This window comes from Ranitomeya variabilis, chromosome 2 (genome assembly GCF_051348905.1).
Source record: "Ranitomeya variabilis isolate aRanVar5 chromosome 2, aRanVar5.hap1, whole genome shotgun sequence".
Lineage (NCBI taxonomy): Eukaryota > Metazoa > Chordata > Amphibia > Anura > Dendrobatidae > Ranitomeya > Ranitomeya variabilis.
The window spans coordinates 441699177-441724588 of NC_135233.1; the positions used below are offsets into that span (position 1 = coordinate 441699177).

The window sequence follows — 25412 nt, forward strand, 5'->3', positions numbered from 1 at the left end:
CATCGCGGACTGCACTTCTGGAATTCTATTCATGGACATCCAAGACCTGTATGGACATCACTTTAGCATCCGGTTGGATTATGGAAAATTACACTAAAAATTAATACAGCATGCGGGGAAGGCTCTTAAAGGGGATGTTCTATCATTTGTAGCACCCCCCCCCCCCTTAGTGTCGGGTGAAAGTTATGCCACACGTTGCCCTGTAATCCCTACGCTGTTCCCTTTTTGTGGGTTGGAGTGGAAACAAATATATATGATAGTATACAGATTAGCATAAAGCCATAATGAGGTTTATGAATATGAACCGGAATGCGACAAACACCAAACAAATCCTGGAAAGTGAGGTTTCCTGGACTATTATATCATGGAGATCGCCGACTACCAACTCCTGACAACTTGGTATAAGATTACTGATGATGGTCAGGGATCTGACCATTATGCATTGAACTGTGGCATGCTGGTCAGTTAAAGGGATGTTCCTGCACTTCCCTCCCTCTTCATTATACGCAGATTTTATTTTATCTGCCCTATTGTGCTTTTTAGACTCATTAATTCTTTATGCATTCTTACTGCCTATTTTCCTCAACCTCATAATTGAATTTCCACAGAACCGCCATATGTGAACATACCTTAGTGCTAGAGCAGCTGTACAAGCTGAGAAGCAGCAGCGCTACCACCATCTGAACGACAGGACGCTGGCACACCCTCATGGTGCGGCTTCATACCACTATGCCCTGACCTTCAGGATGTTACCTCACTACCTGAGGCCGCTTTCACACATCAGTGCCTCCGGTATGTGTGGTGACAGTTTTCTCACATACCGGAGACACTGACACACATAGACCCATTCAAATGAATGGGTTTATGCAGATGTCAGCGTGTTTTGACGGACCGTGTGTCCATGTGCAAAACACACACACACGTCCATTTTTACCTGGACACACGTCCCGCACACGGCGAACAGTGTACACTGTCCTGCTGTGGGGGAAGCAGTGCTACTGTAAGCCACTGTTCCCCTGCATGTGGTGCTGAACCTGGCTTTCATCCATTGTCCTCTGCTCGGCCAGCAGCAGCACAAGCAGGGGACAATGAATGAAAGAAGGAAAGGGGGGGGGGGGAAATCGACGTGGGGTCCCCCCTATATTTTACAGCCAACCCGGCTAAACTCACAGGTGCGGCTGCTATTCTCAGGCTGGTAAGGGACAGCCTGATTTTCCCACGCTGAAGAGTTCATTTGAGTTCACAACACCAGGGAGCGCAGCTTCGGTGATGTCACTGAAGCCCCGCTCCCAGCATTTCATTCCTTCACCAGTAGCTTACAGCTGGGACGGTCACATTAGCACCACTCCCGGTTGTAAACTATATATACTCCAGCTATGGATTACTGCGTGGGACTGACTGTACACTGGACAGGTATGGGTATATTGTTGGTTTATTTTTTTGACATTGTTTCCAGGACAGCGAGGGCTTCACTTGGAATGGCAGAGTAATAAAGATGGAAAAACTGTGTGTATTGTTTTATTTCATTAAAATACTTTTTTCTAACTGTGGTGTGTTTGATTAACTCTTTAACAACTATAGGATTAGTAATGGGAAAATAGCGTGGGAAAAATCAGGCTGTCCCTTACCAGCCTCAGAATAGCAGCCCGCACCTGCGAGTTTTGCCGGGTTGGTTGTAAAATAAAAGGGGGAACCCCACATCATTTTTTTTCTTTAATTCATTCGCCCCTGGTCACACTGCTGCCGGGTGAGCAGGGGAGAAAGGATGACAGCCGGCTTCAGCACAAGCAGGGGAACATCGCTTACTGTAGCGCTGCTTCGCGGCGGCTGTCCGTGTGGTACTGATGCAGCACACTGATGTATCACATGGACATCTCCAGCACCGGTTTTTCCAGTACCAGAAATATCAGGACATGTGAAACCAGCCGTACTAAAATTTTGGTTCAAGTCCCGTGAATCTACACCCATCTATCAGCGGCCCTCCATGTGCCGCACAACATCTGAGACTCATCACACCACCTTGTATAAAGCATTGCATGTGGCGTGCACTACAAGTATCACAATTCCCACCAGCATGCACCTGTGCTACAATACGGTTTATCGCAGCGCAGATCTTCTCGGATTATCGCTCAGCCCCAGCTTTATCCATTGTCTGGAGCCGGATGAATGAGCTCCACTCCCTGGATAACCTGAAGGTACAATCAGTGCTCTGTCCTATACATGAAAAACAAATATATTTTCTCCGCCACCCACCTCCCCAGCTATTACAGACTTTCCTGCAGGCGCGGGTCCTGCCATCGGCACCGCTGGCATTAGTAATAGGCTTACCTATGCGGTAAGCTCGGGACCTCTTTAATCCTTGTATGACCATAAATTGGGTCATGGGAAAAGGGAAGGTGTTACGTCTAATTTATTGACCCAAAATACAAGTGTCCTACCCTCGAGTGAAGAAAACAGATCACTGGTGATTACTAGTTCTTACAGTACCCAAAAGGTGTTGTCACCCAGCTTTCCACCTCCCCTGAATGGTAGATATAAGTGCACGGTTGAATTACTTTCTATTATTGTCCTTCTGTTTTAATGCAAGTGTCAGTCTCAACAATAAGCAATAATTAGTGAATGGCTACTTGCTGTGGACCCAAGCAGGCCAACAACCCTAAAGTACCCCCTTTTTGCTACTTAAGAAACCCCCCTTCCCACCATTCAATAATAGAAAGAATGACAAAAGTAACTGAGGAACTATTTGCCTGGCTTGTTGCAAGTTTTTGTTGGTCCAAGTGACTATTATTCAAAGGGAGAAATGTTATACCTGACGGATTGTAAGCTCCTGGGGACGGCTGCTGTCTCTCACATGCTAGGGGAAAAAAATTACATGTATGCGGTGCCATCTTGCGTATGCAACTGAAACTGCACGTATGGGTCTACACTGTCAAAAAGTTGTGCTAAATTACAAAAATGCTGCAAAAGAAAATTCACAGCGGAAATTTACCAGCAGTATAAACCACATACACATACATACATACACTGGGGATGTTCACAATCTAAGGCTATGTGCACGCTCTGCGGCGTGCTCTGCGGGTTCTCCCGCAGCGGAATTGATAAATCTGCAGGGCAAAACCGCTGCGGTTATCCCTGCAGATTTATCGCGGTTTGTTTTGCGATTTCCGCTGCGGGATTACTCCTATACTATTGATGCTGCATATGCAGCATCAATAGTAATGGTAAAAATAAAAATTGGTTATACTCACCCTCTGATGTCCGGATCTCCTCGGCGCTGCACGCGGCGCTCCGGTTCCAAAGATGCTGTGCCAAGGAGGACCTTCGTGACGTCACGGTCATGTGACCGCGGCGTCATCACGGTTATGTGACCACGACGTCACCGCAGGTCCTGCTCGCACAGCAACCAGACCGGACGGCCGCGTGCAGCGCTGAGAGGCGAGTATAGCATCATTTTTTATTTTAATTCCTTTTTTTTTTTACACTAATATGGTTCCCAGGGCCTGGAGGAGAGTCTCCTCTCCTCCACCCCGGGTAGCAACCGCACATGATCCGCTTACTTCCCGCATCGTGGGCACAGCCCCATGCGGGAAGTAAGCGGTTCAATGCATTTCTATGGGTGCAGAATCGCTGCGATTCTGCACAAAGAAGTGACATGCTGCGGGTTGTAAACCGTTGCGTTTCTGTGCGGTTTTTCCCGCAGCACGTGCACTGCGGTTTCCATAGGGTTTACATGTTAATGTAAACGCTATGGAAACTGCTCCGGACCCGCAGCATCAAAATCGCCGCAGATCCGCGGTAAAAACCGCGAAGTGTGAACATGGCCTAAAGCTGCAGCATTTCGACACAACAAATGCACCAAAAAAGTTTGGAATTTCTGCTTTCTGTTAGGATGCAACATAAAAGAAAGGGGAGAAAAGAGGAAACCCCCCCCCCAAAAAAAAACAAACACTTGCCATGTGTATTATGGGGATGACTAAGAATGTTTGAGAGTTGTGGGCAATGGTGACCATATTAATTTTACCCAGCTTTCTGAGAATCCGATAAAGAATAAAACAAACTTTTTTTTTTTAGTAAAAAAAAAAAAAGTGTTAAAATCACATTTATTGGTGAGTTTTTTTAAACTCACCAATAAATGTGATTAACACTTTGTTAAAAAAAAAAAGAAAAAAAAAAGGGGAATATGGTGGACATACAGGAGAACCTACACACGCCATCTAACACATTATATGTATATACTAATAAGGTTTAAACAGTTTATTGAAAAAACTATATATTATAAAAATTACAATTATATGCATATGGGTCCATAAAGGAGGAAAATAAATGGGGTGCATCAAAATCCAATATACAATGCAACTCAGCAAAACATTCACAGACAGTATAAGCGAAACAACTAATACAAGAAACGCGCGTCGGGGCAGTGTGGTGGGCTCAAGGGGGAAGTGTCACATGCTGTATATTGGATTTTGATACTCCCCATTTATTTTCCTCGTTTATGGACCCATATCCATATAATGGTAATTTTTATATCTTTTTTTTTTCAATAAACCATGTAGCAGTATAACGCCCATGGTCCCGTGTCCTCCTACGATGCAAAGGAGAAACCATGTTTTAACCTTACTGGTGGTTCATGGCTACTCTGTTGGCATTTCTTGTAGTAGATTATGTTTGGAGTACTCCACCTCCTGAATACATTTAGTCTGATTTATTTATTTAGGGTGGGCGTACTCTTGTTCCTGACCTAGATATTGATTATGCGCGCTATTAATGCTTCAATATTTACATTATAGCTATAGTGGTCACTGCAGGGGATAATGAGCTACCCACACCACTCCATCCTCCCGACATCTGCCCCTTTAAAGAACAAATTGCCGATACCCATATTCCCGTTTCATTTTACATTCTAGATTTTAATAAAAAACAAAACAAAAAAAACAAAAAAAAAACAAAACACATGACCCACATGATCGTTCAGTCATTTCTGGTTTTCGCTTTATTAATATTTTTACATTGTCCTTGAAAAAACAAAAAGGAGAAACCCTAAAAACACAAGATGATGTAACTGACGGATCAATAAATAATGAAGCCTGCAAAACAAAAAAAAAAAAAAAAAAACACCAAAAAAAAAAACACACAGATGAAACGACATTCTGGAAGCATCAGTTTATAAGAGGCTGAAGACAACGCCCCTCGGTGGTGCCATTACACCTATAGATGAGAACCCGAAACATACAGTGTATGATAGAGTAGAACCGCACCCAGAGAGGGAATCCAAAACTTAATAACTCATATCTATCATCAATGTCCTACAGCCTATAATCACACAGGGGCCATTGGATCCCCAAAACGATGTCACTTAAGACTTCCAATTGGCACCAAAAGTTGTTCAGGGAACTGTGTGCCTGTTTTAACTCTTTTTAGGCATCTTTTACAGGCCCAGAAAGAGTTAAACATCACCGTTTAATTCACAGTCCCTTCTTCTGTAGAGTCATATAGGACTCTGGCCCAGAGAATGAAGGGTCTGGGAAGGTTGGGGGTCCACAACTGCACTGGGCTGCATCATTAATGGAAGGAAAAAAAATTAAAATAAATAAATCACACAGTCACAAATCAATGTAGATGTCCATTGACTTCATAGTGTGTGCAAATCAGAACAAAAAATTTTTTTTAAAAAGTTTGGAAGCAGATTGCATTGGCCTCCTCACCCCGGCCATTGTACAACAGCGCAAGCCTGACTCCGGTATAAACAATATAAGGCATCAGGTATAAGCAATAGTCAATTTCACACGACCTCCACGTTTTAGTCCAACCTGAGCTGCATGAATCAAGAGTTGTAGTGGGTTACTTGGAATAAGAAAAATGGATTCACTTCTCCTTAAACTATGCCACTTCTGTTTATTGGGCCATGTCTGGTATTGCAACCCAATTTTTATCCGCTTGCAATCCCAGACGTAACCCTTAAGACAGAAGCGAGTCTGTTTCATGGACTTGGATAAATGGTCTGGAAACCCAAGTGAAAGTGGAAAACCCCAAACTAGGTCAGGTAAAAATGCAGCCTGGAGAAGCCATCGTTCTGTAACAGTGACCTATATGTATATCCGTATGCAGCAGGTTCAGCCATTCTATATTTTATTGCATCTTAAATACACTATACAACTTAAATAAGTAGAATATCTTGAGACGTAAAAGGTTTCAACATTAATTATTTTAAATTTGTGTCCTCCTTTACCCTCCATGGAGGACGCCACTTTTTTTTTTTTTTTTTTGGGAGGGGGGAGCTGGATTTAGCCACGTGCCGACATGGATGTTCAGCACAGGAACATACCGTCATTGAAACTACAGCAGTGATAACGACACTTTATTCATGGGAAGGATGTGTCCAGAAGAAAGAGGTAATCAAGTTCTATTTTGGCCAAGAGGCAGTACACACCACCCTTTTAGGAACCAAGGGTCATGATGGGACACTCAGTTGATGAAGTAGGGTTTATTCGTTGATGCACGCATCTGCACACTTAACGGCACCACTTGCCTACTGACAAAGTAGTGAGTGGCTCCACTATAACCCTTTAAATATCCCACCATGACTCCTGGGTAAGATCATAGGACCCTCTCTTGGTTATGTAAATGACCACCACTTGCCTACAATTGCAGTCAAGCAAATTAGAAAAGGCTGGTTATTTGCATAGTAAGGAGAAAGTGTAGAGGTCCAAATCTGAAGACCCAGTGCCGAAAATTGGAAAAAAGAAAAAAAAAATCCAAAACAGGATTGTTCTCTGCAAGATCACTGGATGAACACTAAAAAAAAGCGACTTTTTTTTTTTTAATGGTCTGAAACGTGCGGTTTCCAGATGTTGTGAAAACCACAACCCCCAACAAGCCCTGACACACTACAACCAGTCTGAACAGGTGCAGATCCATAAAGTTGCAGACCAGTGCTAGAAACAATTGAACACTCATTTTTTTTTTGTCTTTTTATCATTTGGTTACTTCGTAAGGTAGCTGTGTATTCGAAGGAGAAAAAAAGAAAAAACAAAAACAAAAAAAAGAACACCGCGTGTAGACTTAGACTGTGCTTCTGCTCCTCCTGAATCCAAAAACAGATCCAAAAGTTTTAAGAAATCATTGGAAGATACCAGGCTTTAAAAAAACAAAAAACAAAAGTGAGAAGAGAAATAAAATGTGGGGGGGGGGGGGGGGGGGGGGGAAAGAATTCATGCATAGAAAAGTGAAGCTTTGATGTAAAAAATATGCTGCAGCACAGTAGAATCCTGAATATTTGGAAAGGTTTCCTCTAGAAATGCATCCGTCGTCTCCGGTCACTGCTGTTTGCACTCAGCAGGCTGGACGGCTTCTTTCGGCTGGGTGGAAAACGAGAAATAGGAACAGCAATTAGGTAGAGATAAAAACGCAATCAGAGGGTAAATCTATAGAGACAGGAGCATAAAGGGGGACACCGATAATACAGGTGGAGAGCGGGGGGGGGGGGGGGGGGGGCTAAGAGGTACAGAGAACCTCCTCCTAATAACCTTGAGAAAAGCAATAGTCACATTCTAGAAGGCAAGTTTATTCAATGGTAACACTACTTGCCCAATTTTTTTTTTTTTTTTTAACTCTGAAATTAAGATACAGGATAAGAAAGAAAAAAAAAAAAAAAAGTGTCAGGAACTCGCAGGTCAATCAGTGGGAACTTTACAGGATGTGCCCCCTATATCAGGCCGTGTTCACACGTAATAAAGATGCTGTTTTTACTGCAGATGTGTGCGCCATAATACACACACTGTACATACATTACTGACCCTGTACTGATCCAGAGTTACATCCTGTATTATACTCCAGAGCTGCACTCACTATTCTGCTGGTGCAGTCACTGTGTACATACATTACATTACTCATCCTGAGCTACCTCCTGTATTATACTCCACAGCTGCACTCACTATTCTGCTGGTGGCTTAGCTTTAGGTTGCATTTCTTAAGACTGAATTTTATACAGTCCTTGCTCAGCCACACTGCTGGTCTCTCAATTCTAAATATTTTTTTTATAAAGAGTCCTCAGTGGTCTCTTTATAGGCATGTATGAGGCTGTTACATCAGGGCATTGCAGTCCAAGCATTGACTGTAAAATACTGTTGTGTGAATGCAGCCTTATAAGTAGATTGCGGCGTGTGAGTTGTAATATTACATGAGACAAGTCGAGAGAGCACATAAAAGCAACACATGTAAGGGCTTTCGCAGTAGATCAATTAGTAAGCTGGGGTCCGGCTGATAGCCCTTAAGCATGCACAAGTCCTACACCAAGACCTCCACATACTACACTTTCAGGCTCATACTCATCAGCGTAAATAAAATCATTCTAATGTTGATCCAGAAAAGTAGAACACTTGTCATGCAAGTAAAATGCGATTGCATACGGATGCTAGGTGAGCAATGTGATTTTAACATTCGCTTTTACATAAGAATTACTGTATGTCATGTCAAGATAATTTAGTCAATGCTAAAAACTCTTATGCACAGAAATAGACGAGTTATCAATTAGTGCATTGTGTGCATTTTAACATACATGTATTTAGCTACCGTATATACTCAAGTATAAGCCGACCCCCCTAATTTTGCCACAAAATAACTGGGAAAACTTACTGACTCGAGTATAAGCCTAGGGTGGAAAATGCAGCAGCTACCGGTAAATGTCAAAAATAAAAAAAAGATAACAATAAAAGTAAAATTAACTGAGACATCAGTAGATTAAGTGTTTTTGAATATCCATATTGAATCAGGAGCCCCATATAATGCTCCATACAGTTCATGATGGCCCCATAAGATGCTCTATACAGTTCATGATGGCCCCATAAGATGCTGCATAAAGGTTGATGGCCCCATACAATGCTCCCCCATACATTGTGGACCCATACGATGCTCCCCCATACATTGTGGACCCATACGATGCTCCCCCATACATTGTGGACCCATACGATGCTCCCCCATACGATGCTCCATACATTGTGGCCCCATATCCTGTTGCTGTGATTAAAATAAAAAAAACAAAACAAAAACAAAAAACCACAACAACCATACTCGCCTCTCTTCGCTCAGGCCCCCGGCACTTGCGATAGTCACCTTCCTCGTTCCACGCTCCGCTCTATCTTCCATCCTCCGCACTGACTGTTCAGGCAGAGGGCGGCGCACACACTAACGCATCATCGCGCCCTCTGACCTGAACAGTAAGTGCAGAGGACGGAAGACAGAGCAGCGAGCAGCGGTGGAACGAGGAAGGTGACTATTGCGCAATGCTCACCTCCCTGTTATACTCACCTGCTCCCGCCGCGGTCCATGGCAGCGTCTCACTGTCAGATGGTCTCCGGGAGCATCTTCCCGTGTTCAGCGGTCACATACCGCTCATTACAGTAATGAATATAAGTCCATATTCATTACTTTAATGAGTGGTACCACGTGACCGCTGAACACAGGAAGATGCCGCCGGCTCCCAAAGATCATGGGACATGCAGGGACAGCGCCAGGAGCAGGTGAGTATGTCACCGCACCGCTCCCCCTCCAACAATGACTCAAGTATAAGCCGAGAGGGTCACTTTCAGCCCAAAAAAGTGGGCTGAAAATCTCAGCTTATACGGTAATTAATTAAAAGCCGCCCGTATGGGCCCCCCCCCCCCCCCCCCCCTTTTTTTTTTTTTTTTTTTTAAACCAGTCGAGGGAAAGCCGACTACTGGGGGCAGATGTTTATAGACTGGGAAGGGGGTAATACACATGGAGCTTCTCAGGCTATTAATATCTGTTGACAGCTGTCTACTTCACCTTTACTGGTTAGTATCAGATTTCACTCGTCCGATTTATACACAGATGAGTATGAGTCTTTAGTGGGAGTCTCGCCTACTGGTACCTTGCCAGCACTGGAAATCCTAGTTAGTAAAGTCAAAGACAAAAATACTTCATGCTTGAAAAAACAAAAGAAAAAACAAAAAACAAAAAAAAAAAAACAAGAACGCAATGCTGGATTCCCCCCCCCCTTCTTTACAACTTTATCATAAGGGTATGTTTCCACTGTCAGGATGGCCGGCGGTATCGCTGCAGCGGCGAAGCCGCTCGGCGCTAAGCCCCGCCTCCTTTCTGGGACGCGATCATGCCAGATGTGTTAACTCTTCACATCCGGGATGATCGCTCTCTCCCATAGCGCCCTGTGATATGCCTTGCGGGGACGCTGCGTCCCCGCAAGGTGTACGGACATGCTGCGATCTGAAAAGACGCGCAGCATGTCCGGAGTCGCAGGGCTGCCGCGTGCGGGTTTCCACGCATAGTGGAGACGGGATTTCATAAAATCCCCTCCACTATGCTGGAACATCTGGACGCTGCTTGTTTGACGCTGCAGCTCTGCACAGCGTCAAACAAGCAGCGTTTCCTGACCGTGGAAACATACCCTAAGGGTTCAATAACTTATTTTTTATTTTTAACTAGGAAAAGTGGGGTAGTATCAATGTATATTTTTAAACTTTCGCACTTAAGTTTCTATTTGGTCCACAGAGAGGACTGGAACCTGCACTAACTTGATCACAATATATGGCAATATTTCAGCGCAGATCTCACAATTTCTCCAGTCACCTTCCACGACAGCAGTATCGGAAGATGTCTCCCCGCCCTAATAGGGGACAGGAAACAGAAAGAGGTTAAATACCCCTCCCCTTCCTGCAACCACCAGTGTTTTTTCCTGTCCCTTATGGGGCATGAAGAGGTTCATTGATAGTGCTGCCGTGGTCGGCAAACTGGAGTGCTGTTACCTGATAGCCGGGCAGTCGCGGTCGGGAGCTCCGCTCTCCTCCTCCTCTAGACTGCTCCCATCTCCGCGTGACTTGGGACCTTCGCCCGCTCTTCCTGCGCCACTTTCGGGAGGCAATGCAGAGCGGTGTAGTGCGCCGGGGTCCTCCTGCAGCTCCCCGGCTTCCTCCTCCCTCCACGCTGCTGCTGGGGTTGGCGCGCGCGCATCGGAAGTGACGCGCACCAGAACTTCCGGTTTTTCGGGCTGGAGCTCCGGCGCGTGCCGGCCGGCGTCCTGGACTTTGGATCATCAGCGGCGGCCAGGGCGGGCGTCTCGGACCCCCCAGGGACACTATCGAGGGGGAGGAGCACCAAACTCGCTGGAGTCTCGGTAAGATTATTTATTCCTGACTGGGGAAGCCTCCAAGTAAGACGTCTGTCTGTGACCCTCACTGGACCTCTGACGTTATGGACAGCGATAAACCCTTACACTCTGCTCCTGCAGAGCCCAGCACACACCCCTCTACCGTAAGTAGTGGGATGATGTCCCTTGCTGTCCATTTTTTAAATTTAAGCGACTTAGTCCACCTTCCTCTCTCGTTCCAGGGAGACAAGGTCCCTGGCCCTAAGAAAGTCAAGATGCCCAGCCGCAAGTGTGCTGCTTGTGCATCCAAGCTTCCCTCAACGCATAAAAAGCTCTGCCAACCATGCACAGACGAAGTGCTGCGTAGCGAACAGCCTTCTTTGATGGATAGCATCAGAACCCTCATTAGACAGGAGGTTCAGTCCTCTATGGCGGCCTTCTCTCAGGCCCCGACTCTGCAGCCTCCCCCTCCTAAGAAAAGGAAGATGGGCCCGGTAGCCTCAGACTCTGAACCGGAGGTATGTATCTCACCTGAGTCAGAGTATAGCTGGGAAAACGAGGGTTCTACTTCTGCTCCCAAATCTGATAGTAAAAAATACCTCTTCTCCTCTGAGGATTTGGAAGAGTTAATTTCCATGGTGAGAGGCACCATGGGGGTAGAAGAGGAGGTAGAGGGCCATTCCGTGCAGGATGATATGTTCGGGGGTCTGAAACCTAGGTCGGTAAAGGGATTCCCCATACACAAAAACATTGAGAACCTTATCCTCCAAGAGTGGGGCCTGCCGGAAAAGGGGTTAAACGTCCCATCTGAGTTTAAAAATCGCTTCCTCCTTGAGGGAGACTGTTCTTTATTTTAAATGCCCAAAGTGGATGTTCAGGTGTCAAGGGTAACCAAGAAAACGGCCCTACCCTTTGAAGATTCCTCCCAGCTAAAAGATCCTATGGATCGCAAAACTTAGAGTTTATTGAGGAAATCTTGGGACACCTCAACTAATTTATTGAGATCCAACGTAGCCTCAACATGTGTGGCCAGATCGTTGTTTCTCTGGCTTCGTACCTTAGAGAATCACCTCGTACAGGGTACATCCAGGGAAGACATCTTTAATTCTCTCCCGCTGCTCCAAAAAGCAACTGGATTCCTCGCGGTCGCCTCCGCGGAATCAGTTCGGGTAGCCGCTAGATCCGCTGTCCTCACAAATTCAGCTAGAAGGGGCTTGTGGCTTAAGTCCTGGGGAGGAGATATTACCTCAAAGTCCAAACTTTGTGGTATTCCTTTCCAAGGTCATCATGTTTTTGGGCCAGCCTTAGATGACATCCTGGACAAGGCTTCGGACAAAAAGAAAGTTCTTCCGGAACAAAGGAACCCTAGGAAGCGTTTTTTTCGTTCCCCTCGTGACCAACCCCCCCCAACAGAATTATAGGGGAAAGGGCAAATTGGGACGATGGAGCTACCCCAAAAGGTGGGAAAGCCAGAAAATCGTAGTAACTTACCGATAACGGTATTTCTCTGATCTCATGATGGCACCACGGAGAGAGGGGTCCGCCCCCAGGGACAGGAAACCTACAGGTGAAAAAGGGCGTACCTCTCTCCCACATCAGTTGGTTTACAGAGCCTTTATACAGAACTTCAGCTGCAACTCAACATTTACACAAATTAAAACTTAACCAATTTAACTTAACAGAGGCACCGTGACTAAGCTAATGACTAATACATTATAATGTGCACACCTGTGTGTGAAAAGGGAGGGAATATACGGGTGCCATCATGGGAACAGAGAAATACCATTATCGGTAAGTAACTACGATTTTCTCTATCCCCCATGATGGCACCACGGAGAGATTTGCATAGATTGTAACTCTTAGGGAGGGACCACAGCCTCTAGAACCCTTCGCCCAAAGGTGAGATCTGAGGAGGTCAAGTCTAAGCGGTAATGTTTGAAAAATGTAGACTGGGAAGACCAAGTGGCCGCTCTACATATCTGTTGTATTGATGCGCCAGCTCTCTCCGCCCAGGATGACGCCACTGCTCTGGTTGAATGGGCTTTAATATTCTCCGGAACGGTCGCCCCACAGGATGAGCAGGATAGAGTGATGGCGTCCCTTATCCACCTCGCCAGCGTGGCTTTCGATGCTTTCTGTCCCTTCCGTGGACCCTGGAAGCAGACAAACAGAGCCCTGTCCTTCCTGCACTCCCTAGTGGCTAACAGATATTGGACCAGACACCTTTTTACATCAAGGGTATGCAGTGTTTTTTCCCCCTCATTTTTGGGGCTGGGACAAAAGGAGGGCAAAGGGATCTCTTGGGTCCTATGAAATTGCGATGACATTTTAGGGAGGTAAGCTGGGTCAGTCTTCGGCTAGGTTCACATTGCGTTATTGGGTGATCGCTAACGGACAGCGTTGCACGGCGAAAATGTCGCAATTAACGCCGTGCAACGGGTCCGTTAGCGCACCCATTGACAGCAATGTTGTTTCTACCTGAAGCGCATCGCTAGCGCGTGCCTTTTTCGGCTCGCGCTAGCGATGTGCCGTTCTTTTGTGGCGCGCCTCGGACGCTGCTTGCAGCGTCTGCGGCGTGCCCGAGGTCCGTTCCCCGCTCTCGCAGATCGGGGGTCTGCGAGAGCGGGGACGTTAACGCGACCCCAACAAATACATTGCGTTAGCGCATTCTGCTAGAGCTAGCGCTAAACGGATTGCCCTAACGCAATGTGAACCTAGCCTTAAGGATGACTATCTTCGAGAATCTGAGTAAAGGGTGGGCATGCAGACAGCGCTTGTATATCGATAACGCGACGGGCCGAGGTTAAGGCTACCAGGAGTGTGGTTTTTAGAGATACAATTTTTAAAGAAGCGTCTGCCAAGGGCTCGAAGGGAGGTTTGGTTAGAGCGTTTAGAACAAGATTTAGATCCCAGGGAGGAGAGGTATGGAGGGGAATAGGCCTGGACCTACTTGAAGCTCTAATGAACCTCATGATCCAGCGATTTCTGGCTAGATCATGGTTGTACAAAGCCCCCAAGGCTGCTACTTGGACCTTTAGAGTGTTTGTAACTAGACCTTTTTCTAGTCCCTTTTGCAGGAATTCAAGGATTTTTTGTATTGGGATTTCCCCTGTTGGGTCTGCGCCGGATACTGACATGAATTTTTTCCACACTTTCCCATATATTTTGGTGGTTACAAGTTTCCTACTCTGCAGTAGAGTGGATACTAGATTGGGGGAGAATCCCTTATCGCTTAGTAGCTTCCTTTCAAAAGCCAAGCTGTCATGTGTAGGCTCTTTACATTGGGGTGGAAAACTGGTCCCTGGGATAACAGGTTCGGAGTGTCCGGTAGGACACAAGGGCTGGATATGGACATTTTTCTTAGCCACGAAAACCATATTCGGCGTGGCCAGAATGGAGCTATTACTATCACTGTTGCTCCCTCCTCCCGAATCTTCCTCAGTACTAAGGGAATGAGGGATATCGGGGGAAATGCGTAAGCGAGATGATAGTTCCAGGGAATTGTGAAGGCGTCTAACGCTACTGGGCCCCCCCAGGGATCGATTGAGCAGAATGTCTCTACTTTCTGATTTTGACTGTTCGCAAACAAGTCTATTTCTGGACGCCCCCAACGTTTTATGATCTGGTTGAACACTGATTGCCCCCGGCGGCGATGGCGCTTCATCGGTCCCACGTCCAGCCTTCCATCCATACGGCCTCTCGTCTGGGACCCCATGGGCTGGTAGCCGCCGCTGCCCCCATGCGCCGCAGAGCAGCGGTACAGAGGCTCTCTCTGTGACCGCCGTCACCAGACTCCTTCCTCCCCTTTTTTTTTTTTCTTTGGGGAAGGCAGGCTTAATCCTCTTCACTGCCTCCCCCTACTCACTCACCCTTCAGGTCCGCCGACCTCAGCGGTGGTGCTTCAGGGAAGGAGAAAAAAGGGGGGAGAAAAAAACCGCTCCATCCAGCCGTGACAGGGCGCCCCCTGCCAGGAACCGAACTGGATCAGCCCCTGGTTCTTCAGGTACGTGCTGTAGGTTCCCCGTCAGGGACAGGAAACCAACTGATGTGGGAGAGAGGTACGCCCTTTTTCACCTGTAGGTTTCCTGTCCCTGGGGGCGGACCCCTCTCTCCGTGGTGCCATCATGGGGGATAGAGAAATATCCTGGTCCCCCAACCCCAGCAGTCCTCTGAGAAGCAATGACTGCTCACAGGTCGGGGGTCGACTCTCGGATTTTCTCTCCCGGTGGCAGGAGATCACCAGGGATCAGTGGGTCCTGCGTACCATACAGGATGGCCTAAGATTGGAATTCGAGAGTCCTCCTCCTCACCGTCTAACGATCACTTCTCCACAATCTCCAAAACTTCAGGAAGCTCTGAGGTCGGATATTCTAAGCTTACTTCAAGCAAAGGTGATTTCCCATGTACCACATCGGGAAAGAGGAGAAGGCCATTACTCCCATCTCTTTCTGGTGAAGAAACCCTCCTGGAAACACCGTATCATCGTAAACCTGAAACCTCTGAATCAGGTGATAAGATATCGAAGATTCAAGATGGAATCTATCAGATCAGCAATCCCGCTGATTGGACAGACCTGGGTAATGGCCACATTGGACCTGAGGGACGCATACTACCATGTGCCAATACATCCAGACCACAGGAAGTTCCTCAGGTTCGCTATTTCCCAAAACAAGCGGATCAGCCATTACCAGTTCAATGTCCTTCCTTTCGGAGTATCATCAGCTCCGCGTGTCTTCACCAAGATCACGTCAGAAGTGATAATCTTTATCCGACAACAGGGGGTCTGTGTCATTCCATACTTGGATGACTTCCTCCTCATTGCCCCATCAGCTTCACGCCTCAATCAGGACGTGACGATGGTTCTCAATATTTTAACATCTCTCGGGTGGATTCCGAATCTGGCAAAATCTGATCTCCGGCCGTCTCAACAGAAGAAATTCCCAGGAGTTCTTCTGGACTCAGAGAAGAGAATGTCCTTCCTACCCAGGGACCGTCAGATCGATCTTGTCCACAGGATCTCCAGATTCAGAGGCCAAAAATTCCCGACTCTAAGAGACTATGTCAATCCTGGGTTCACTAACATCATGCATCCAGGCAGTTCCCTGGGCCCAGGCCCATACGAGAATTCTTCAAGCTCACATCCTGTCATATTCAAGAGGACACCAGATGGCTTTATCCAGGAAGATCCCTCTTCCCACTCATGTAAAATCCTCCCTCTCATGGTGGCTGAACTCCCGAAACCTACATCGGGGAGTCAGCTGGGATCAGACTCCTCTCAGAGTACTCACAACAGACGCAAGTCAGAGAGGTTGGGGTGCCGTGATCGAGAAGTCCCACTTTCAGGGGTTGTGGCACCCAGATGTGAGACGCAGCTCCTCAAATCTGAGAGAATTAAAAGCAGTAGAGGAAGCGCTGAAAGCCTCATCGGCCCTCGTCCAGGGTCACCATGTACGAGTGATGTCCGACAATATGACCACTGTCGCCTATCTCCGACACCAAGGGGGCACAAGACACTCAAGCCTAAAGTTAACTGCTAGAAGGATTTTTCCCTGGGCAGAGAAGCACCTCCTGTCCATCTCCGCAGTGCATATAAAGGGTTTGGACAATTCCCAGGCGGATTACCTCAGCAGGAGGGACTTTCATCCAGGGGAATGGTCCCTAAACCAGGAGGTATTCCTATCCTTGGTCCAGAGGTGGGGAACCCCCGAGGTGGACCTGTTCGCCAGCAGGCAGAATACAAAGTCAGACACCTTCTTCTCCCTAAGCACCTCAAACGAGGCACAGGGGCTGGACGCATTCTCCCATCCTTGGGAATTTGCCCTAGCATATGCTTTTCCGCCAATCCCATTGCTATCCAGAACGTTACAGAAGATCCGGATAGATCAAGTTACAACGATTCTGATAGCCCCATTGTGGCCAGGGAGAAGCTGGTTCAACGCGTTAACAGGCATAAGTCTAGAAGGTCCGATCCTGCTTCCCCAAAGACGCGACCTGCTTCAACAGGGTCCCCTATTTCATCCAGACCTGCACAAGCTGAAGTTAGCAGCCTGGTTTCTGAAGCAGAGATCCTGAAAGCCAGAGGGCTCTCTCAAGACGTGATTGAAACCCTACAAAAAAGTAGGAAGCCGATAACTAATGCCATTTATGGCAAAACATGGAAGAAATTTTCTTCATGGTGTTTCCCGAACAAACCGGATTCATTCAACCCAGAGATTGCACAAATCCTTCAATTCCTCCAGAAGGGCTTGGAGCTGGGGCTCTCACCTAGTACCCTAAAGGTTCAGGTGTCAGCTCTGGGGTCTTTCTTCGACCAAGATCTGGCAAATCATTGATGGATCAAACGGTTCATAACTTCAGCAACTAGAATCTGTCCGAGACGTCTTATCCACACCCCTCCGTGGGACTTGAATCTTGTTCTAAAGAGTCTGACCGGTGACCCTTTTGAACCCCTTTCAGCCTCCAACTTAAAAATCTTGACCCTTCAAACTGTCTTCCTGGTGGCTATAACTACCGCCAGGCGTATAGGGGAAATACAGGCTTTGTCAATCCAGGAGCCATTCCTGACCATAACTATGGACAGCATAATCCTCAAATTAGATCCTTCCTTTATGCCTAAAGTGGTCTCAGAATTCCATAGAAATCAAGAGATCATGTTACCCTCATTCTGTCCGAATCCCTCTAATCCAAAAGAGGAGGTCTTTCATACCCTGGACGTCCGTAGAGTGGTCCTATTCTATCTTCAGACAGAAAGTTGGAGGGTGGATCAGAATCTGTTCGTCCAGTGGTCAGGACGAAATAAAGGCAAGAAGGCAGCCAAAAGTACAATAGCAAATTGGATTAAACAGGCCATTAGTCTTGCCTACTCATCCCAGAATCTGACTCCTCCAGCTTCTCTAAAAGCACACTCCACGCGTTCAGTCTCAACTTCCTGGGCAGAGAGGGGTAACGCATCATCGGAGCAGATATGCAGAGCCGCCACCTGGTCGTCAGTCCATACATTCACCAGACACTACAGGCTCAACTTCAATAGGGACCTATCGTTTGGCAGATGAGTTCTCCAAGCTGTTGTCCCTCCCTAAAGAAATTAGCAGTTGGTATCACTCAGATACTGCTGTCGTGGAAGGTGACTGGAGAAAATAGAATTAGAACTTACCGGTAATTCTCTTTATCGGTCGTCCATGACAGCACTACGGAGAGAGAGGGGATCCGCCCTTCAGGAACAGGAAACCTACAGATACATAAGGGCGGCACCTCTCCCACGCATCAGTTGGTTTCCTGTTCCTGGAGGACAGGATTCCCTGCAGATACGACTTCGTTTCTCCTATCAATACCCAGGCCGGCTGTCCGACCCAGGTAGCGAGGGGGTCTCCTACCTCGGGCAGTGCGGGTCCCTGGAAGCGCCACGGTGGGTCCGGGTAGGGCTCCACGACAGTGAGCGGTGCAGTGTGGAGTGACGTCCGGAGGAGGTCCATCCCCAGTGGTCAGCAGGTGAGTATGTCCTCCCCGGGGTCCGCTCTCCCCCCTGGGCCTCGGTCTTCCCCACTCTGATCCCCGTCGGTGCGGTGCAGCGCGGCGTCCTGTGTGCTCCTTTCGATTCGGGACCGGAGCTGGGGGTCGGACGCCGGCCTCTGCCGCGGTCACCGCTGGGCTGCGGCCGTGGAAGCGGCGGTGGCGTAGCGGGGGGGGCGGCTGGATGGTCCGGCGGCACCGTTCCCCGGCTTCCGGGCACGTTTGAGCGTTCTGCCCGAAACCGGAAGTGACGCGCAGGGGGCGGGGCCAAAACCGGAAGTCAAACGCCGGCCGGTTTTTTTTCTAAAAACGCCGCTGTCCTGCATTCGGCGGGGGCGGGGGCGTTTGGGTGCAGGGGGGGGTGGAGCAGTCACCTGCAAGTCGGGGGGGGGTGGATTTGGCCACACACCTGCACTGATTCCGGATCCGGGGGAGGGCTATTTATAGCCAAACAGAATGCTGCAGCACTGCTTGTGAGCCCATCTGCAGCTATGGATGAGCCGGAAGCTGCCGTCGGTCTGCTGGAGCAGGAGCAGGAGCAGGATGGATCCTCGGAGAAGTCCCATGCGAACCCCCAGCTGAAGACCCGCGGACGCAGTAACCAGACCAGTCGCAGATCTAAGCAGAAGGATCTGGACCGACCCCCCAGTAATCCGGTACCTACCGCTACTGCCTGGGTAAGAGATCTTCGTGAATGTACCCTGATGCAGTCTTTTCCTATGTTTATTTCCGTAGGGGAAAAAAAGCGCTGGTAAATCAAAAAACAAGGAGTGCGCGCTATGCGCTTGCCCTTTGCCAGACGCCTACCCTAAGAGACTTTGTCAGTCGTGTGTACGGCAGACGGTAGGAAATAAATTGATGGGAACACTGATAGCGGTAGCGCCAGATAAATTACATAGCCTTTTTCTCCGCTCCCATAGGTGGCGGAAGAGTCTCCTGATTTCACATCAAGCCTTAGGGAGATTATCAGGAAGGAGGTGAAAGATTCCCTGAAATCCCTGTCCCGGGGGGAGTCTTCAAAAAGAAGAAGGGAGCCTAGCGCCTCAGAGTCGGAGTTGTCCGCTGGCCCTAGTAGGGAGAATGAGTCAGACGCCTCTGTCTCCTCAGCGTCCTCTTCGGAAGAAGAGTCTAACCGGTTCTGTTTCCCATTGGACCAAATGGACAAACTTATTAAGTCAGTTAGATCCACCATGGGGGTGGCTGATGAAAGGCCAGAACTCTCTACACAGGACCTAATGTTTGGCGGTCTAGACCCTAAAAAACGTAGGTCTTTTCCGCTCAATGACAAGGTCCAGAACCTCATCAAAAGGGAATGGAAAAAACCGGAGAAGAAAGGCTCTTTTCCACCTGTCTTTAAACGCAGATATCCCTTTGAGGACCCCATGGTGAATACATGGGATAAGGCGCCGAAATTGGACGCAGCGGTGTCTAAGGCGTCTAAAAAATCATCTATCCCCTTCGACGACATGGCTTCCCTAAAGGACCCTCTCGATAAGAAGGCTGACTCATTCCTTAAAGGGACATGGGAGATGTCGGCGGGTGCCCTGAGACCTGCTGTAGCTGCGACATGTGCAGCCAGATCGATGATGGTCTGGCTGGATCAGCTAGGGTCTAAGTTGGAAGGCGGTGTTTCCAGAGACTCTATGTTGAAATTCCTGCCAACAATTCAGAATGCCGCTGCCTTTCTCGCGGACGCATCTGCGGATTCGGCAAGAATGGCGGCTAGGGCGGCCGGACTATCAAACGCAGCACGCAGGGCCCTATGGCTGAAATGTTGGCCAGGTGACCTTCAATCCAGATCCCGTCTGTGCTCTATCCCATGCGAAGGGGAATACCTGTTTGGTCCAGTCCTAGACGAACTGCTGGAGAAGGCTGGAGACGAGAAGAAAAAGTTTCCCAATCTACCAGCTACCTCTTACAGGCGTCCCTTCACAGGGAAAAGATTCTTTCGGAGGAGACCAGCCAGAGACCAGAGCAGATGGGATGAGAAAAAGAAGAAAGGTACTGGATTTATGTTTGGAGGTGGAGGACGTCAGGAGCCATCCCGTGAGGTCAAAAAACCACCCCAATGACTAGTTGCCCCGGTGGGAGGTAGACTATCTGCCTTCTACCCGGCCTGGTCCAAAATCTCCAGTAGTGATTGGATTTTGGGGTTAATAGCCACGGGTCTGCGGCTAGAGTTCTCCTCCATCCCTCAGAACTTCTTCAGAGTTACCCCACTCAGGTCCTCTCCAGCAGAACAGGCGGCCCTGGAAGCAGAAGTTCACGACCTGCTCAGTAAGAATGTCCTGTCAGAGGTTCCGGAAGGAGAACAGGGTAGAGGATTCTACTCTCCTCTATTTCTAATAAGTAAACCTGATGGCTCCTTCAGAACAATTATTAACCTTAGGGCTCTTAATAATTTCCTGACCGTCCAATCATTTAAGATGGAAACTATTAACACCGCAATAAAGCTGCTGTTTAAAAACTGCTTTATGGTAGTATTGGATTTGAAGGACGCCCATTACCATATCCCCATTTATGCAGGTCACCAACGATACCTGAGGGTGGCGGTAAGGTTGGATGGGGTAATCAGACACTTCCAGTATAGGGCCCTCCCCTTTGGTATATTGGTCGCCCCTCGAGTGTTTACCAAAGTTATGGCGGAGGTTATGGCTCACTTGCATGAGTCCAACATTCTAATAATCCCCTACCTGGACGATCTCCTTATCGTAGGTAAAACGGTGGATCACTGTCTGGAACAGTTACATAAAGTGATGTCTGCTCTGGAGCGTCTGGGGTGGATGCTAAATGTCAAAAAATCACGCTTACAGCCCATGACGGTGCAGCGATTTTTAGGCCTGACCCTGGATTCCCAGGTTCAGGAATGCCGTTTGCCTCAAGAGAAAATTGATCGCCTGCACCTTCAGGTGCTGAATGCCTCTAAAAACCCCACCATGTCCCTTAGAAGAGCCATGTCTCTGTTGGGCTCTCTCTCGTCCTGTATTCCAGCGGTCCGATGGGCCCAGTATCATACGAGGATACTTCAGGGCGAGGTGCTGTTACAACAAAAAAGGTTGGGGGGATGTCTGGAGAGCCTGATGACCCTATCCCAAGACGCTATTATATCCCTCGGATGGTGGCTAGTCCAAGAGAACCTGTCCACAGGGGTCCCCTGGGAATATAATGTAACTCGTATAGTCACCTCGGACGCTAGCCCTTCTGGATGGGGGGCTCACATGGGGGATACATTGATCCAGGGGCTTTGGGATCAGGATCAGATAGAAATGTCTTCCAACCTAAAGGAGTTAACGGCTGTGGAACAGGCAGTTAAATCACTCCTTATCTATCTACAGGGCCACCACGTGCGGGTATTCTCGGACAATCGGGTCGCCGTGGCATACATAAATCACCAAGGCGGGACTCGTTCCAAATCCCTAATGTGCGTAGCAGATCGTCTATTCCATCTAGCAGAGCAACATCTTCTCTCATTGACGGCTCTTCACATAAGAGGGGCAGAAAACACTACAGCGGATTTCTTAAGCCGCAACACATTGAGGCAGGGGGAGTGGTCCCTGAACGACTCCATCTTCAACCTCATCGTGGAAAGATGGGGTCAACCAGAAATAGACCTGTTTGCCACAAAAGAAAACAGGAAAGTGGCACAATTCTGCTCTCTCAACCCCAGAGAAAATCCTCTGTCAGTAGACGCCCTCCTCATAGACTGGAACTTCAGGCTAGCCTACGCCTTTCCTCCCCTGTCTCTACTTCCTCTGGTGGTGAGGAAAATCAGGAAGGACAAAGCCACAGTGATAATAATTGCCCCCTTCTGGCCCAGAAGGACGTGGTTTCCATGCCTGAGGGCTATGTCGATATCCGACCCATGGGTCTTGCCAGACATCCCGGATCTCCTGTCCCAGGGCCCAGTCTACCATCCTCGGGCGGTTGGCCTTCATCTGACGGCGTGGATTTTGAGCGGGCGCTGTTAAAGGATAGGGGGTTCTCTCCGGGCCTCATTAACACTCTACTGAAGAGCAGAAAAATAATCACCACAAAGATTTATGTTAGGATCTGGAAGAGGTTCCTTCAAAACTCGGGGGTAATAGCTGGTCAGTCAATACCAATAGACCAGATTTTAGAATTCTTACAGAAAGGGTTAGATATGGGGTTATCCCCAAATACACTTAAAGTGCAGGTATCAGCCTTAGGGGCCCTCTTTGGCTGCAACATTGCTGAGAATCACTGGGTCAGCAGATTCATCAGAGCGACAAAACGGTCCAGGCCAATGGTGAAGAATAGGGTCATGCCATGGGACCTGAACCTAGTCCTCTCAGCCATGACAGAGGCCCCATTTGAGCCAATTGCATCAGCCTCTATTAAAAATGTATCACTTAAAGTAGCCTTCCTGGTGGCCCTAACATCGGCGCGTAGGATAGGCGACATCAAGCATTATCCAGGGTTCCCCCTTACATGCAGCTTAGGGATGATAGAGTGATACTATCCCCTGATCCAGCATATCTTTCTAAAGTAGTGTCCAGGTTCCACAGAACACAGGAAATAGTTCTTCCATCCTTCCTCCCCAATCCTACTAACGATAAGGAAAGGAAGCTACACACTTTAGATGTAAAAAGATGTATCCTGGAATATCTGGCAGTAACTGATCCCTGGAAGATAGATAACGCCCTATTCGTGTCCTATCAGGGTAGTAGGAAGGGTCACAGGGCATCAAAATCTACTTTAGCTAGATGGATCAGGGAGGCTATCTCGCTGGCATACATCTCAAAGGGCAAGCCGGCGCCTGAAGGTCTGAAAGCGCATTCCACTAGAGCTATGGCGGCTTCGTGGGCGGAAAGATTGGAGGTGTCGATCGACCAAATTTGTAAGGCTGCTACTTGGTCTTCTCCACACACAATCTATAACCATTATAGATTGAACTTGGGTGCCTCTTCTGACCTTTCGTTTGGTGTAAGGGTGCTGCAAGCTGTAGTCCCTCCCTAGTTAGTTACTCTCTGTAATTCTCTCCGTAGTGCTGTCATGGACGACCGATAAAGTCTTAGTTACTCACCGGTTAACGGTGTTTTTCGGAGTCCATGACAGCACCTGTACATACCCTCCCGTCTTCTTAAGTTCTGGGTGTACACCTCTTCCTTTATTTATATAATTCACGGGTAGTGAATAGTTAGTTATTTGTATCATTGTTTATTATGTATGCTATTAACCTTGGTGGTCCTCTTGTGCTCTGTAAACCAACTGATGCGTGGGAGAGGTGCCGCCCTTATGTATCTGTAGGTTTCCTGTTCCTGAAGGGCGGATCCCCTCTCTCTCCGTAGTGCTGTCATGGACTCCGAAAAACACCGTTAACCGGTGAGTAACTAAGACTTTCTAGGAACCTTCCACGACAGCACTAATTTCCCTCCCTATCTGATTTATGTATTAGATGTTTCCTGCACTTAAGTGGTAACTATACATGCTATGGTGTCCAGAAAAAAACACTGGTGGTTGCAGGAAGGGGAGGGGTATTTAACCTCTTTCTGTTTCCTGTCCCCTATTAGGGCGGGGAGACATCCTCCGATACTGCTGTCGTGGAAGGTTCCTAGAAAGAGAATTACCAGTAAGTTCTAATTCTAATTTTCCCCCCTTGATTATCGCACCCTACAACCATTGCCTGTTATTGCCAGTTTTTGCCTCTGCCCCAGTCTCCATGCCAGTTCATAAACCAGAAAATTGTAATTCCAAGACCACACGTTTTTCACCTCTAGATGTAACCAAAAATGTTCCCATTCACTGACAACAAGCACAGATATTGTAAAAGGACAAGGAAATAGAATAAAAGCAACACTTAAAGCAGCAGACATGGAAAAAACAAACTGATAAAAGGAAGCTTGTCCAACTAGACCCCAGTACAATGGGGATTAGTGAACGTGACCAATAATAGAGAAAAGAAAGAAAAATCGGAGGTGGGGAAGGATGACAGGAATGGCGAGCCACCTTACCTAGGATTGCATGAATGACAAAACAAGAAAAAAAAATATTACACCTAAACAGAAAAAAATGGAAAAGATCAATCAAAGCCAGTATGGAATGGAAAAATAAAAATCTGATCAGACGTAATTAGTCACAGGCGGAGCTACACCAAAGAGAAAATATACCATGAAGTTTCCTTAATTCAGCCAAAAATATGCTGCGTTATCAATACTATCTATAGACTAGATTTAATGTATTAAATAGTCTTCTGATTATCTCTGCTCCATAATACATGCATCATCTGATGGATAGTCGGCACAGTATAGGATTACCACTGAGCAGGAAATATAACAGACAACTTTCCAAATAAATTACAGTGTATACTCGAGTATAAGCCAACCCGAGACCCCTAATTTTGCCACAGAAAACTAGGAAAACTTATTGACTTGAGTATAAGCCTAGGGTGGGAAATGCAGCAGCTACTGGTAAATTTCAAAAATAAAAATAGATACCAATAAAAGTTAAATTGATTGAGACATCAGAAGGTTAAATGTTTTTGAATATCCATATTGAATCAGGAGCCCCATAAGATGCTCCATAGAATAATAAGCCCCATATAACCTGCTCTGACCAAAATTACTAATGACTTACTCACAGCCAAAGCTAACAGACCGTTCTCCATCCTCCTCCTTATCGACCTGTCCTCTGCTTTCGACACAGTCGACCACCTCCACAGATTCTTTCTTCCCTCGGCATTAAAGGCCTTGCCCTGTCCTGGATTGGCTCATGCCTTTCCGACCGCACGTTTAGCGTTTCCCACTCCCACACTACCTCCTCA

General features: G+C 47.5%; 1 protein-coding gene across 6 annotated transcripts in view; it reads right to left on the bottom strand.

Moving 5' to 3' along the window:
* The window catches only part of NAP1L4 (nucleosome assembly protein 1 like 4), a 72541-nt gene that overhangs the window by 15937 nt on the left and 31192 nt on the right, over window positions 1-25412 (bottom strand). For 3 of the 6 annotated variants that reach the window (XM_077287114.1, XM_077287117.1, XM_077287115.1), the window contains exons 14-15: window positions 24604-24647; window positions 4967-7358 (exon numbers count right to left, since the gene is read on the bottom strand). The exons of 1 other annotated variant lie outside the window; for it this stretch is intronic. In XM_077287114.1, coding sequence (XP_077143229.1) covers window positions 24642-24647 — 6 coding nt within the window. In that variant the 3' untranslated portion in view covers window positions 4967-7358; window positions 24604-24641. Of the gene's footprint in view, window positions 1-4966; window positions 7359-24603; window positions 24648-25412 lie in introns of those variants that run through there. 2 more of the 6 variants (XM_077287111.1, XM_077287112.1) reach the window with 1 other exon arrangement.